This window comes from Myiozetetes cayanensis, unplaced genomic scaffold, assembly GCF_022539395.1.
Source record: "Myiozetetes cayanensis isolate MyiCay16 unplaced genomic scaffold, myiCay2020 scf32, whole genome shotgun sequence".
NCBI classification, from domain to species: Eukaryota; Metazoa; Chordata; class Aves; order Passeriformes; family Tyrannidae; genus Myiozetetes; species Myiozetetes cayanensis.
The window spans coordinates 2023757-2040157 of NW_026087544.1; the positions used below are offsets into that span (position 1 = coordinate 2023757).

A 16401-nucleotide genomic window follows, 5' to 3' on the forward strand; every position below is an offset into this window, starting at 1 on the left:
CAGCTCCGTGGAATACCAAATAAAATGGCAAGAGAGGAGCCAAGAATGCAAGTGTCAAATGCCAAGCTGGAGGAAACAACTCTGTAAACACCTTGTTCCTGCGTCCTCCTGCAGCTCTGGGCCTGAACTCCCCACGGTCACTCAGGGCTGAAAATAAACCAAGCCCTGTGAAACAGAGGCCAGCAACAGAGCTTTCTTTAGAAAATGCAGGTGTGGAATGTGACCTTTTCTCCACGGTGTAGCAGGTCCTCATGTCCTTAAATCAGCTGGCCCACAGCAGGCTGGGATGACTGGGCAACTGCAGATACGTCATTTAGAGCTGTCAGAAGAACGGCAGCTTTGTGGACTCGGGGAAAGGCAGGGAAACAAGGAAGTTGCTATGGATATAACACAAAAATGTTAACACACTGGAATTGGACTAACAGAGTGCTCAAATCATTAGTATGACACCAAGTTACCTGTCTTCAGAGCAGAAAATCAGGCTTTTCCTTCTCTGATGAGTCAGAGGTAATTGCTCTCCATGCTCAAGGCACAGTGACTCATTACAACCAAAAAAGAATAGCTCTGAGAGTTAATAATCTGTGTTTTCAGGGTGCACTTGGCATCAGCGAGGAGCTACTCACCCCAGGCAAAGCTGTAGGTGATCTCAGCAGGAAAGGCCAGCACATCCCTGGGGTTTGGGGGGCTCAGGCTGCAGCAGAGCTCTGCTGAACAGTGCAGAGGCACTGCATGATTTCAGCACCAGCTGATGAGCAGCACTTAATGAGGCTCTGCAGAGAAGTCTCATGGCACACGTTTGCACAGCACCTGCCAAAAGCAGCCCTGCCTTCCCAGAGCTGTTTGCCCTTCACTTTTCCTTCAGCAGCAAAATGAACCTTCAGATGAACGTCCCACAAGGAAACAATCCTCACCAAAACACAGAGGGGAGGGATTTGGGGCCAGCAGATTGTAGAATATAAAGGATGCTGTGTGTCTTTAGGCCTCCTTTGCTGTTGCAAGAGGCAACGAACCCCTCCTTCCACACCCCAACAGCATGACCCAGGTTAGGACTTTCACCACCCGTGCTCCCTCATGCCAGTCCTGTTCTCCCATTTCTCCAGCCTGTGGAGGTCCCTCTGACCGGCAGCACAACCATCAGGTGTTAAACAACACTGACCCCGCACAGCAAAGGCTTCAGACTCAGTTTTACAGAGATTTGCCAGCGAAAAAAACCCAACAACAAAACCTTTCTGCACCTCCCACCCCCGGGGCTGTGTTTTATTCTCTGCTGGGCCCTGACACATCACTTTTGCTGTGCCTGCAACAGGAGTTTGCAAGAGGGATGACACCTTCACAAAAGAGCCACAGGCACGTGGCTGAACAAATCACTGACGCTGGGGCACACAGACAAAGTGCAGCAAACCATAAAAGATGCAACTATTTACTGCCCAATAATGCCTGAACAGAGCTAGCTGGTTTTGTATAGGAAGGGGGAGCACCAGGGAGGGTGCAAAAGATCAAAGCTGGCTGGAAAAAAAAAACGTGGGTTTGTTTTGATGGAAACTTTATGAATTGCTCCAGCGTAGAATCAGGTGTGGAAATGACTTCACTGCAATTACAGTTACATAAAAAGACTAAATAACAATCAGAAAAGAATCCAAATTCCTTGTTTTATTAGATGAAAACATCAATCTTGTTTCAATTATTTAGTAGGTGGTAGAGTTGTAGCCCTCTGGCCACAATGATAAGATCACATTGCAAATAAATAAGAGAATGGTGAACAGAGAGAAGAGGAATCACAGTTCCATCAGTGTTTTTCAGGATACATTTCATGGTATTTCCTGTACATTCCAATACATTTTACAGCATGAATTCAGAGCAGAACAACCACCCACTCCAGTGTGTAACTCAGGTTGTGAAAAAGAGACACATCTCTGCAGCAGGAGGAGATATGTGACTGTGTGTCAGTGCTACAAGGCAGCTTTCACCCAGGCTTCTCTTTGGCTAATACCGAGGTGCTAATTATTTATTTGCTTAATTAATACTGGTTAACCCCAGCTAAAGAGACCAACAAGGCCAAAAGTGCTATCAAGGACAGGCAGGAAGTGCAAGATGAAACAGAGTCAACATCAATGGCCTGTCTACCCCAGGATTCCCAAAGAACTGAGGCAGTGGAAGTGCTGCAGCAAAGTGAAAACTGCACAGGCAGTGGAGGAACAAACCTCTGGTTCCACTGAACTGGAAGGAGCTGAAGGGCTTCACATCTTTCACAATCAAGTTCTCAGAGGAGCAAATGAGAAACATACAGTACAGGAACTGAGTCAGTGAAAAGAGAAAATAGATGAGCTGACAGCACTGGGTTAGTTTCTTATTTCGAGCTGCAATCCCTTTACTCTGACACCCAGCTGCACAACATACCCTGAGCCACACCAAAGAGTCAGGGAGGAAAACAGAAAAAAAAAATCACTAAGAAGACAGGAAGAAAAGTTTTCAGCACCTCATCAGTTACAGCAACTTCTGGAGCTCAGTATTTTAAAACAGAGTCAGAAATCAGTGCATGAATGGAAGAGCTTGGCAGTTGGGAGGTAACACTGACACTGGCTGAGAGCACCTTGGATGCTGGCTGAGAGCATCCCCTGGGGAAGCAGCCTGGGAGAATCCCCTTGGGAAAGCAGCCCAAACCCAGCAGTGCAATTTTGAACTCTTAGTGTGACTCTACATGAAACCTTTCAGCACGTCACAAACCTTCCACGTGAGCTGCTGACAGACACCTCATTCAGAGGAATGAAAAGTCAAATTAACTGTATAAAATGAGTTTGCCAAAAGCCCAGAGGATGATTCACCTCTCACTGGCGAGTGACTGCTGATTACAGCTTAGATTTTTAAGTGACTGCCAATTTCAGAGGCTTAAAGAAAAAATTAATGTCAGATTAATGGCTGCACGTCAGACCAGGGAGGAGCAGAAATCAGGGTTATTTGTTGTGTTTCATGCAGGTTCTGTGGCAAACCACACATTTTCCCAAAGCAGCAACCAGCAGTTTTCCCATCTGTATGTAAACCACCATATACAAGCCCCCAAATTCCAGATGGAGCTCAATGGCCAGCACAGAACTGCACCTTCAGCCCAGCCCCCCGTGTCCCACAGGCCACCTCAGCAGCTGCTCCTCTCAGGGTGTCTCTCACAGCTCGTGGGAGCTGGAGTGGGGCTCTGGAAGAGTGTCAATGTCACAGTTCTTGATCAGCTGAAAGAGGAACTCGACCTGTTTCTCATAATTCTCAATGGAGATTCTCTCATTCAACCCATGGATCCTGGAAGAAAAAAGAGGAGTGGTTTTGATTCCAGTGTGTATTTGTGACCCTCCTGCACGTGCCCAGCACCGTTCTTGCCTGTTGGCTTCACAAAGCAATGCACAACATGAACAGAAAATTCTGCACTATAGCCAAACCAAATTTACTGATTCTAAGGCTCAGAACAAAACAACTATGTCTGTGGTGTATGTGGAAAAAAAATCCTAACAGTATTCCAGCTCTCTGCCCATTTCTTGGCCAGTTATGTCACTGTCCTGCACAGCCAGAACACTCCTCTGCAGCATCTGCACCTCCATAAAATGACATATCTAATACATGCTAAATGAGCAAATAATCCCTTGCATGATGATGTTGTTATCACTTTACTTCAGGAAACCTAATTTCCAGCCTTAAGGAGCAAATCAATTCAGAGTGAAATGTGTCCAAAAATGTGGATAAATCTCCTGGACAAGGCCAACCACCAGAACACCACCTTTCACACTCCTGCACCACAGTGAGCTCCACAGCATTGCTGACCTACCAAATGGAACACCTAAACGAGCCCTGCCTGCATTTGAAGGAACAATTAGTGAGGGCTGATGCTCTCCCAGCGTAATTTCCACCCCTGTTAGAGCAGCACCCAAATCTGCAGGAAATGGGTGGCCTGGCCAGGCGTGAGGCCACGCCACCAGCACGCCAAGGTACACAAGGTTGGGTTTCCTTCTGCCTGAGGCAGCTGGATCTTCCCTTTCCCTGCTGCCCAGCCCAGCAGCTGCCCACAGCAGGCAGAGCTCAGTACCTGGGGAGATCATCTGCAGTCAGGAGCAGCGGGTTGAAGCGGTAAATGGCGCTGGTGACGTTGGTGAAGTGCCTGCTGTCCGTGTTTCCAATGCACGTGCCTGGAAAACAGGCCCCAGAGGTTCACTCTGCATCACAGCAGCTTTTTAATGACCCCCATTTCCCCCAGGAGAAGGGAAAGGCAGCTGATAACAGCTCTGTGTAACCACTGCCTGCACCAAAAGCAGCATCACTGGAAACAGTGGGTTGGTACATCCTGGAGGGACGTCCTCTCCTCCGGGAACAGGAGCTGAACACACAGTTCAGTCTAAGAACAGCCTCTCCAAAAGTTTAAGCTTCAAACTGCAGTCCAACAAACACACACAGAACTAGGAAGGAGCTGCAAGAAAGGGAAGGGGCTGGGATCCTAAGGAACAATACAGAAAAGCAGGAATGGCTTTGCCAGCTATGAAAACAATAAAAGAAGACCTAAAGCAAGAAGACCTCCTCCTCTCCCTCACAATCCCTTTCTTCCCTGAAGAGATTCCTTTGTATGTGCAGAGAGTCCAATTCAAGGCTCATTGTTTCTGTCAGCTTCCTGTTTGCTCTTTTACTTCCACTACTTAAAAAAAAAAACACCCAACATTAAAACTTTTAAAGCATAAAGAGGGAACGGAATAAAAAGAGGAAAAAACAGCTGTTTCCAGTAGTTAACAGCTGGGGTGGAGAAGTACACAGCAAATGGAAACAAATGGGGGAGGGGGCAGAGAAAAGCAGGGCAGAAGCTGGAGAGGAAACAATCATCATGTGCCTGCTGTTACCTGGGACTACACTGTCAACATCTGGGAAAGTGTCCAGAATGGTTTTTTGAAAAATATGGACTGCAAATGTCTGCTCATCCCAAGGACTGATGGGGAGTGGATCAAAGGCCTCTACTACATCAATCTTCACTCTGTCATCAGCAATGGTTTTTCTAACTGCCTCCAGCACCTGTGGGTAAAACACAGAAGATCAAATAAGCACAAGAAATGAGACAGCATCCCTTACAGACATCAGCAGACATTCTGCTTTCCAGAAAACATTTGCCTGTGAACTGTCAATTGTGGCTGTTGAAACTGTGTGTCAGCCTCTCTTCCTCTTCCTCAGTGGATTCTGATACTTCAGCTGAATTTTTTAACCCCAGTGCAATCCCTGTCTCGAGGTGTTCATGAACTGCTTCAATCCTGAAAGGCAGGGTGGTCAACCTGCTGCTACTGGGAGTTGTATCATCCAAATCACCCAGGAAAAAAAAGTTCTAGGAAGAAAAACTTCCAGCAAAGGCTCGGGAAGGGAAGGTGTTTTGTGCTGCTCTTTGGCACAAAAGGATTTGGGAAGCTGAGGCCCTGCAGGGGGGGGTCAGTGGGTACCTCAGCAGCCGTCTCGGCCGAGTGGATCCGGAAGTTCACGGTGGCTTTTGCAGAAGAAGGGATGACATTCACCTAGAACAGAAAGGAAGGGCCAAAGTTAAAAGGAAGTTAAAAACTGATTAAAATGCCAACTGCAAACTCAGGAACTCAAACAACTCCAGGCCTCAGCCTAATGCTTCATGATTTCCATGTAGTGTGATATCTCTTTTTGTGTTAAAACACAGTAAATCTCATCTAAAATGCATACAAGGAAACATTCATAAATTCAACAAAAATTAAATTAGCCCTTATGTAGAAATTGGTATCTTGAGCTAAGCCCTCTCCCTTCAGAATCTTTCTACTGAGAAGTTCAGAAACTTTATTTTGGTTTCCCTTTTAAGCAATATTTTTACCTCATTGTCATGTTCCTTTCCCCCAAATATGAGATATAAGTCACTTAAATGATGTAACTGAACACACATTACTCTTCTTTTCTATAGAATGAATATTTATAACTTTGTTAAACAAAAAATGCATGATCTCTAGGAAAAAACCAGACAGCAAGTAACCAGGGTGTCAGTTCTCTCCTGGCCACTCCGTGTCACTGTTCAGCCACTGCATTTTGTTTTCTTGTCCAGTGATGCTTTTCAGTAACAGATTTTTCCAGGGACACACCAAACAGCCTGTTTATTTTCCAGGGCTATGGGATTTTTGGACAGCTACACCTCCTTATCAGGGCAGGATCTGGCTGTATCAGCCAGAAGCTGTTATCTCTCAGTCCAAGGTGCAAACTAACCCTGCTTAAGGGCAAACACCAGCCCTGTCCTACGAACACAAGACCCCACCTGGGCCAGGGAAGTGCTTATGACTGTGAGTTTCAAATACTGTCGTTGATATTTTGTAGGATTACACAGAAAACACTCTTTCTTGTCTGGCCTAAAGCATTAACAACCTTAAGACTGGTTGACAGAGATCAGAGACTTCGGAAAGGAAGCGATTTTCAACTGTAGCCAAATCCAAACCGCATCTGAGGGAGGAATGAGAGTGGTGGTGACAGGTGGTGACAAACAGGGCCCATACTGATCTTATAAAGGGATATAAATAGCTGGAAATCAAATGTCCTAGCTGTCTCATCCTATTACATGGAGAAAAATGCAAATGAAAGTACCTTGATTCCTGCATTAAACATGGTGACTGCAGTCGTCGTTCGAATCAAGGCGTTGGTGGAAGGTTTCGAGGCGAGAACTCTTAAAAAAAAACCAGAAAGAAACAAACAAAAATTTTCAAACAAGGTGAACATTCCTAGAACACAAGCACCACAATTCTACAGGCAATAAGCTGAATGATGGCTTGTTCAATTAAGGAAGTGCTTATTAACAGTAAAACACTGAATTGCCTGAACTGTAAAATAATGTAACTGATTTCCTGGGAAGGCTAGAAATGGCTTCATCTTTCAAGGTTTATCAAGGATCTTTTTTTCTTGCTTACCTGCTGACAATAGGTGAAAACAGCCACAGATTGCTCATGATGAGATTGAGAGGAAACCTGAACTAAGGGGAAGAAATAAAGCCACAAATCAGAAAGTTTCCAGTTTCCAAGAGCACGGCACAGTCACTTGGCTAGGGCTGAAACAATTCCAGCAGAAACAATTATCTGGGAGAAAGGCCAGCTGAAATCTTCTCCTTTCCAGGACCTAGCTGTGCTCTAAATTCATAAGCTGGGTTACTCTTCACTTATTAATATGGAAATCTGGGAATGAAATCAAGCTGCTTTCCTCACCTCTGCTGCAAGGTGCTCCATAGTCATGAGCTCTGGCCCGTGGCCAAAGAGGTTGCGCAAGGGATTCTGCTCCAGTCTGCAAAACAAACAGCATTTGGAATTTAAAAAAAAAAAAATTAAAAAAAAAAAAAAAAAAATCTCTGGCTGTTATTGCTCCAGAAGGTTGACAGGAATTTGATTTCTGAATTATATTTGAGATGCAATCACACTTAGCTCTCATGGTGAGTGAATCTGCGAGCACAGCTCCACAGATTTCTGGGCGTTCCAGTCTTTTCAAAGACTTTCTTTGAAAAACAGCTGAAAAAATCTCAAAGCCTGACTCCTATAAATACATGGAAATCTAGGAACACATCACAGCAAATTCCACCATGCCTGGACATACTAACTTTTTTAAAATATATATTTATTAGCCAATTTGGTATCTACACAGACAGGTAAAGAGACGATTTATGCTGTCACATTATGACTCTACACCATGTTTACTGGCTTGGAGAATTACCAGCTGAGGTAGCAGGCATGTGCAGGAATAAATTCCAGAGAAATCCTGCAGCCCAGACAAAGGAATCTCTATTGCTACAGAGTAAATTAGGGTAGACAGCACTTGTCTTGCTTTTAAAGAATCAACTGACACTGGGAACAGCTGAAGTGAAAAGACACTGCAGACACCTGGCAATTGTCCCTTTGCTGGGAGCTGTATTTCTGCCCTTCAAAGTGAGCTACAAACTGCAATTTCAAATATATTGACAGGAATTTGAAAAAGACTCTAAGTACAAATATTAAAAAAGTCACATATCAGTGACTTGGGAGTCTGCTTGACTGTCTTTGATGTTGGATGACAGGGAAACTCTCACCTGGACATGGCTGCTGCAAGAATGCCAATACTTGTCTCCTTAGGAGGAAAGGATGAATGTCCTGGTGTTTTTTCCACAGTGAAGTTCAGTGTCATTGAACCCTTTTCTGTGACAGCAATTCTGCTCAATGATAGACAAATAAGTCAATAAATAAACAAATAAGTGATTCATGCAACCAACCCCAAACACACATACACAGGCTGCAGATAAAAATAACTACTGTGTGTAGTTTTGGTATCATAAAAAACACCCAAGAAGCAGCAGCACCAAATCATTATCACAGTATTTAGATGTCTGGAGGACTGATGTCTTGGCTGCTTCTCCCCAGCACAAAATTAAAATGCTTGCAAGGGCTAAGTGGAACATTCTGCCTCTGTCAGCACAGCTGTGATGGACAGCAAGCAAAGGCTGAAGGTCCTTGGCTTACACTTTGTGCCACTGCTGCAGCAACACCAACGCTGCCCCACGCCTTGAGAACATACTGTAGTGACATTAGCAAGGTCATTAATCACTAATTAATTATTGAAAATGAATCACTTTCATCAGGAGCACTCGTGTTCTCCTTACAGAGCCACTGGCTTCTTCACTCCGGCAACGATCCCGTCCAGTACCGCGCTTCCCTCGTCCAGCAAGAAGGAGAGTTTCACTCCTCTGGATTCCAGCAGAGCTGCCATTTTCATTGCTCCCTTCCTACCAGACACCTGGGAGAATCCAGACAGAGGAATTGCTTAGATTAAGGCAGGAGGAATACTGGAAAACACCTTGCTGCTGACAGTGCCTGTGTAAGATTGCCCCTGGTGAACACCTCCAGAGCGACCTGCTCACAGACGATTCTCCCAGCAAAATTCACTGGAGATTGTTAATGGCCTGGTAGCAGATGGATTTATGTCCACACTGAGGAGTGCTCTCATTCACCAGTCCCTCAGTGTTGCTTGAATTTCTCCTGATATTTAGACACAATGATATCTCAGAGCTATATGCTCCACAGAACAGCAATTTTAAATGTAATCATTTTAACTATTAACAATTCTTTCTCTATTTTGAAAATGTATAAACAAACCCACCTCACCTTTCTCTCTGTACCACTAAGTGGAACATTTTTGTTAGTTCTTCCTGATCATTTGCAACGACCCTATGAATCTTAACCCAGCTTTTCATGCCCTGTGTGTACTCCAAAATGTGACTCCTGCTGCACCTTCCTTGCAGGAAAGAATCTGAACTACCACCCTCCTGTGTTCTCTTCTCTTTCCTCATCACACCAAACCCTTTGTCAACGTCACTCAAAGCCAAACAATCAACATATAACTGCCCTCGTGCCTGACACAGTATCTCCCCACAGAACCAAGAGAAACAGGGAAGACATTCCAGCTAAACAAGGTTGAAGAGATTAAAGCCTCGTTACCTCCATGAAAGGTGCAAACAACTCGTTATTGCAGGGAAATGAAATACCTCTTCGTCGTGTCCAATGCCAACATAGAAAGATCGGCGGGGTCTGTAATTCCTCCTCAGCAGAAATTCCAGAGCTTGCAGAATTCCCTGCAGGAAAAGCAGAACGTGTTGTACCCCATCCCTGGGTGTTAATGAGGAGAATAAATGTAAAAGAGTGCAGGGTGATGGAAGAGAAGTGTGATGCTTTCACAGCCCTTGAGGAGACTTAAGCTCACAGCTGAGCTTTGAGTTCTACGGCTCCCACTGAGGATATTCCCATTCCCTGGAAAAAACACTGCAATATTTGTGTTGATAAGCAGGACAAAGTTGTAATTATTCAAGGAATTCACTGGTCCCTGAAACTGCCTGTCCCACACACAGATTGGCTCTGACCTGAGCCACCAAATCCAGTGATTTTAATCAGCAGTATATTTTGTACAGGAAGTGCCAAGATGACAAAAAAAAACAACCCAGAAACTTAATTTGAAGAATGAGAAATCAAATCTACCATTTGCTGTGGCAGAGATATATATTTATAACAATATATTTGCCATATTATCCCATCTCACCTGTTTTTTTCAATTTAAACTCCTTAATTTTTCACATCTTGTTTTGCCACGCTCACTGAAATTGCTCATTTTTTTGGCCCCTTTGTGGAGTTACTTCTGCAGTTCCCAGTAGAAGGAAGCACCAAACCAAACTTTCAAGTTTCAAGGGTTTGAAATCGATGACTAAATAACCTGAAACTTTCTAGGAGCGTGGCCTATGTCACAATAAGCAGTCACAGCATCCCTGACATTGGTTTGCTAAATATTTGTTTAAATATTTAATCACCACAAGGCACAAAGGGCCATTTTCCTTACTAATTTTTCCACCAACCTTTCCCCAATGAGAAATCTTGCCCAGATCAATCTTTTCTGTATTTTATTCCTCCTGAATGTATTTAGTACAACAGCTCTTTGTTCTGCCACAGACTGCATAAAAGATACAGGGTTATTTGTCTATCCTATTAAATAAACACTATTTATTTTGAAACCCAAGCCTTTTCAAAGGGCCAACTTTGGCTTTGAATGCCCGTGTGACACCTGGGAAAAAGGAAAAGGTCTATCCCTGATTTCAAACACAGCATTTGACACACAATCATGGAATGGTTTGGGTTGGAAGGGGGATTAAAGATCATTTCAGTCCCCCCTCCTGCCATGGGCAGGGGCACCTTCCACTAGCCCAGGTTGCTCCAGGCCCTGTCCAACCTGGCCTTGGACACTCCCAGGGATGGGGCAGCCACAGCTTCTCTGGGCAACCTGGGCCATAAAATTTTAAATATGGCACTTAATCAAATACATCTGCATCTGTGAACATGTTCTTCTGATTCTTCTAAGAGCTTTAACTCTGCTTTCTTCAGTAATCGTGGTCACTCCATCTCTAGGAAGAGCTGGGATAACACTGCAGGGCTCGGGAATTCATCACTAATTAATTCAAAAGGGGGGCAAGAGAGACAATGTAGTGGATTCCAAGAGAACAGACTCCTCCAATTTACCCTTGCCAGGCTTTTATCTTGCTGCAATGACGTTACCAAGAGGACGTACTATGGCAGAGTTTTTGTTATCCAGCGTTCCTCGTCCGTAGATGAAACCTTCGTGCTCTGCAGCTGAGAAGGGAGGGAAATCCCAGCCCTCGGGGGGAGCAGGCACAACATCCATGTGTGCCAGCAGCATATAGGGCAGCAGGTCAGGGGCAGAGCCCTGAACAGTAAAGAGGTGGCTGTATTTCCCTACAATTTCATGCTGGATGAACTTTGAAGAGAATACAGCCGGGAAGACTGTTAGGGGAAAAAAAAAAAATTAAAAACACATGTAAAAGAAAAAGTAACAATAATGTCCCATGCTATGATTGTGCATCCCAAAGAGCTGTCACCTATTTAGCCTCAGGGGAGCACTGCAAATGTGACTGATCACAAGAGAGAACAGAAGTTCTCACACTTGCACCAATCCATCTCACTTTGTATTTAAAACTTTCCTAAACAAACCAGGAATTCTCGTTCACCAGTACTGGAACTGCCAAAAAAAAGGCTGAAGCAGCAGTAATTATCCTCTTTTTATTATTATTTGTTTTAATAGCATTTAACCAACTCAAGGACCAAAAACCACTGCTGCAAGAAGTTGTTTAAACCTTCTCTGTTCAAGCTTTGGCCATGGATACCCCAAAAATACACATGTGCCAGTTTCTGACAGGTCTTTCTTCAGGAAAAACAAACTAAAAATCTGTTCCATTATATTCAGGAACCATATATACACTCTCCAGTTTGTTTATCAAAATGAAATCAAGCAGCAGAGATTGCTGAGAATGAAAGTTTAGTACCTTTCTGAATGTAACTCCCAAATTCTGCCATGGCTGTTGTATTCAAGTCATCTGGAGACGTGGACACAGTTGGGATTTTAATGGCACCTTCAATGAAACACAGACCAGAAATCACTCAGCACTCAAATCAAACAATACTTGCACTGCCATCTGAAGAGGGGAAGGATATTTTATGTGCCTGAATATTTTCCAGGAGATTTAAACATTATTTCACAGCGCAGCACGAGCTGCCACTATCACAAAGGGCTGATGTGCTTCAGCTGAGCTGTGCACAGGCAGCCACCAGCATTTCCCAACAGCTCAGCCAAGGCATTTCTGTAGATAATCTGACTCCACTTTTCATCCTGAAGTGTTGAATGATATCATTAAAAATGCTACTGTCCAGGAGCAGCTGCAATTTGCTTGGGTGATCTGATTCCTCAGAGGCATAAACTACTCTGGCAGCTGAACAAGCAGCTTAGTTGGCAGTTCAAGATTCTCAACAGTGACTTGTGTTGTGATGGCAAGAGAGTTATTACACAGACTGCTCTAACTATTAAAATATATAAACAGACAGGTCTTTTGTTGGTTCTTTTAGTCTGCTCTGTCATTTAAACAAGCTCAGACACAGCTGCTCTCCAACATCCAGCCACTGTGCTGCAGAACATGGGTTTAACTTAGTCCCAGTCCCAGCTGCCTTTCCCAAGAGCATCTGTCAAGTGAGGTTACAGATTCTTTTGAGGTCGTGTGACTCGACAATTAACACAAAAATCTATTGTGACCCTTCATTTTCCCATTAAAAAGGTATGCAAACATGATTTGCTAGGCAATAAATCCTACAAACCAGCAAGGTATGAGATTTACACACCCAAGCCCTACTTGAACAGCGCAGGGCTATCATTTTATGCCAGACTGTGGTTTCCTGCACACTGCCAGCCCTCCTGAGATCTGAAACCCTCCAATCTCCCACGTCACACAGCACAAACACAGCAGCAGGGGTCACAGCCAGGCTGCCAGTGGTGAGCAAGAGAGGGAAAAAATCCCCACAGTGACTTATCCAGTGGCCAGAGGGATGTCTGGAAAACACCGTCACAGGTGCCTGGTGCTTTCTGTGTGTACGAGCAGGGAATGGCAGAGAGAATCAACACTGGGCCAGAGCTGGTTCAGGAGATTCACAGAATCACTGAGGTTGGAAAAAACCTCCGAGACCATCGAGTCCAACCTGTGACCAAACCCCACCAGAGCACTGAGTGCCACGTGGGACTGGACACCTCCAGGGGTGGGGACTCCACCACCTCCCTGGGCAGCCCCTTCCAAGGCCTGACCACCCTTTCCATGAGGAAATTCCTCCTGATGTCCAGCCTGAGCCTCCCCTGGCACAGCCTGAGGCCGTTCCCTCTCCTCCTGTCCCTGTTCCCTGGGAGCAGAGCCTGATCCCCCCCGGCTCCCCCCTCCTGTCAGGGATTGCAGAGCCAGAAGGTCCCCCTTGAGCCTCCTTTTCTCCAGGATGAGCCCCCCCAGCTCCCTCAGCTCTCCTGGTCCTCCAGACCCTTCCCTCCACACACTCCAGCCCCTCAATGTCCCTCCTGAACCGAGTGACCAGAACTGGACGCAGCGCTCCAGGTGTGGCCTCACGGGTACCCAGCACAGGTGACAACCCCTGCCCTGGCCAACACCCGCTCCTTCCCCGGCAAAGCACCCGAGGAGCGGCCGCCTCCCCTCGGGTCCCACCCTCGCCCTGTGTCCCGCCCTCAGCCGCGTCCGGGGGGCGAGGGGGGCACACGCCGTGCGCGGGCCCCTTCACCTCGCAGCGCCTCCTTCAGCTCCCGCCGCTCGTCGGCGCTGAGGGCGGCGGTGCCGGCGCTCCGCGCCCACAGCCGCGGGAGCCCGGCCGGGGGCCGCAGGACGAAGGCGCGGAGCAGAACGGCCGCGGCCACCGCCAGCACCGCCGCGCCCAGCGCCAGCCCGGCTGCCATCACCGCCCGCCGCCCGCCCGCCATCCCTGCACGGGCACGATGGGCGTGGCCCTCAGCCAATCACCACCCGCCCCGCCGGAGAGTCGACCAATGGGGTTGAGTGGTCGTGCTGGTTGTGGCCGCCCCCTCCGCGGGGACTGCTGGGAGTTGTAGTTTGGAGCGGCCATGGCGGCGGGAGGGGCTGGTTCCCTCAGGCCACCCTGGAATCGCAGAGTCGCGGGATGGTTTGGGGTGGAAGGGACCTTAAAAGTCATCTCATTCCACCCCCTGCCGCGGGCAGGGACACTTTCCACGAGCCCAGGTTGCTCCAACCTGGCCTTGGACACTTCCAGGGATGGGGCAGCCACAGCTTCTCTGGGCAACCTGTGCCAGGGCCTCCCCACCCTCACAGGGAAGAATTCCTTCCCAATATCCAGTCTAAACCTTCTCTCTGTCAGTTTGCAGCCGTTCCCTCCTGTTCTGTCGCTCCAGTTCCTGATGAACAGTCCCTCCCTGGCTTCCTTGGGAGGGTCAGCCAGGAGCAGCCTGAAGAAGATCCCAGGGCAGCCCCAGAGTCATGCCCTCGGTGTGCCAACCCCACTCCTGACAGGCTTTAAATCCAAAAATCCACTTCTTTCCATGATTCCACCAACCAGCATGATGGAACAGTTGTTCTTCCCTTCTTTACTTCTTTTGAATGTAAAGATTTACCCCACCTTCCCATGGCATGAACTATCCCAGGATGCCAAATACCAGATGGGAACCCCCACGGAAATCCTTCTCTCAGATCAGCAGAAGGGGATGATTGTTCACATATTCTTTATTATCAAAAAAAGAGAACGAAACCAATATTAAATTAAATAAATTACAAACATTTCTGAGCTGGTTATACATCATGCATTTACCAAGGAAGGCTTCAGAGCCGTCACACATCAACATCACTGTTATTTAAGAGAGATAAAGGGACACTGGAAGGTAAAAATTTCACCAGTGTGAATCTGAGCTTCCCCAATTCTCTGCCCAGGCACTTGGAAGTTAAGCCTTTGGCCACACTGTGCCTCCAGCAGTGCTGATATTACATTTATTGGCTACAGAAATGAGGTTTCCTTCTGCCTGGCTCATCAGATTTCAGAGCAGTCACTGCTGCTTTCTGTCTGTCCCTCCTGACACCCCATCCTTCACACTTGCAGGAACTGCCCAAACCACAATCCCTGTTTTCTGCACGCTCTGTTGCTCTGAGGCTTCCTGCCCTGATTTTGGACCTGAAATCAGCCTCCTGCAAGGAATCCCCAATGAGGAGCTGGAAATGGGAATTTTCCTCTTTTTAATGCGATGCCACCTCAGAGCTACAGAAATATTGACTAGGACAGCTTCTTGTCCCACTGCACCAACCTCCCTGTTGCTCTTTGTCAAAGGAGCTCTCAGGCAGTAACAAGAGGCCATGAGTAATCACCCTCAAAAATAATTTAAGAGACTTAAGCTCTTGGTTTTACCTCGTAGAACAAGCTAGACGTGGTTCTGGAGAAATCACTGCTGGCTGACATTAAAATAAGGAATAACCAACCATTAGCTAGTGGGTTTTTCCTCTTGGAAACTACCCTCCTTTGGTTTTATTATTCTCAGGAACTGAGGTAGAGAAATGGTGACTTAGTTGATGAGATGTTTCATAAAACCAAGCTGGCAGGGTCCTGATGTTGTTTCCTTTACTGGCTGTCTAGCTAAGGTGGTTCATGAAGCTCTGTTTTCCTTAAAAATGAGGTATCTGGGAGCTGTAGGAAAACCCCACACTCTCTTCCCAGAAAGCCTTCAGCAATCTGCTGGTGAATCAGCTTAATAATGTCTATGTACTTCAAAACTTTACATTAAAGCTTGCTCATATTCGTAATATCTTAGAGCAATAAAATAGAAATAACAGTTTAAAATATAATTTACTTTCATTATTAAGGCCCCTCTTTTGTTTTTGCATTCATGGGAAGAAAACAGACTGCCCAGATTTGCTTCCATTACTGTCCAGTTGTTTTTTTTTTTCTTGGCAACTGCTGCATTTTATCCCAGAGCTGGAAATATTTTGTAGGAAGATTTGAAATTCAGACAAAAAAATTGGGTTTGTCACAATTTAAGAGGTACAAATATGTGTCTTTACCTTAATTTTTGTATAACCTTATTTTCATAAAAGCCATACTTGGGGTTGAAATGCACTGAAGAAAGAAGGGTTCCTTTAACCCTTGGCTTGCACTTAGAATTTTCAGGTTTTCTATTGACACCTTGTCATTACTGTCACATCATCAGCACTGGGTAAGAAGAGAAGGCATCAGACAAGGAAACTAAAAGAGCAGTTGTTGTGAGCATCACTCAAATATAAAAGAATGTCTGTCAGGTTTTCAGAAATGATGAAGATCTCCAGGGTCTGTCTCTGGGTCAGCGAGGCAGGCGAGTTTGCCCGAGGTAGATAGTCCTGGCAGCATCAGTCTGTGGTGAATTTTAGTGAAAATTATCAAATATAGTAGAGAACTGGAATGGAAATATCACATACTGAACAAGAGGTTTCTCTTCTCAACCCAGCGGGCAGGCAGGGCAATATGCATGTAACAAGGAATTCTGATGTCTGATTACAAGCACATC

At 45.8% G+C, this 16401-nt stretch overlaps 1 protein-coding gene across 1 annotated transcript; it reads right to left on the minus strand.

Annotated features, from left to right (window-relative positions):
- Positions 1 to 1627: 1627 nt before the first annotated feature.
- PM20D1 (peptidase M20 domain containing 1) lies at positions 1628 to 13824 on the minus strand. Its single transcript, XM_050326996.1, has 13 exons — positions 13629 to 13824; positions 11846 to 11932; positions 11074 to 11306; positions 9509 to 9595; positions 8627 to 8760; positions 8060 to 8179; positions 7209 to 7284; positions 6918 to 6979; positions 6598 to 6676; positions 5451 to 5522; positions 4866 to 5034; positions 4067 to 4166; positions 1628 to 3288 (listed from the first exon to the last, which is right to left on the minus strand). Exons 1-13 carry the CDS (start codon positions 13822 to 13824, stop codon positions 3159 to 3161), a joined length of 1545 nt encoding a protein of 514 aa, XP_050182953.1. The 3' UTR covers positions 1628 to 3158.
- Positions 13825 to 16401: the final 2577 nt, after the last annotated feature.

What these genes read in the sequence shown, in the direction of transcription:
- PM20D1 (XM_050326996.1), bottom strand. Translation starts at nt 13,824, where the DNA reads ATGGCGGGCGGGCGGCGGGCGGTGATGGCAGCCGGGCTGGCGCTGGGC. An exon ending in GCTGAAGGAGGCGCTGCGAG is followed by an intron (nt 11,933 to 13,628) that starts GTGAAGGGGCCC and finishes GTTTCATTGAAG; the next exon opens with GTGCCATTAAAATCCCAACT. An exon ending in GTGAAGAAGCCAGTGGCTCT is followed by an intron (nt 8,180 to 8,626) that starts GTAAGGAGAACA and finishes ATCATTGAGCAG; the next exon opens with AATTGCTGTCACAGAAAAGG.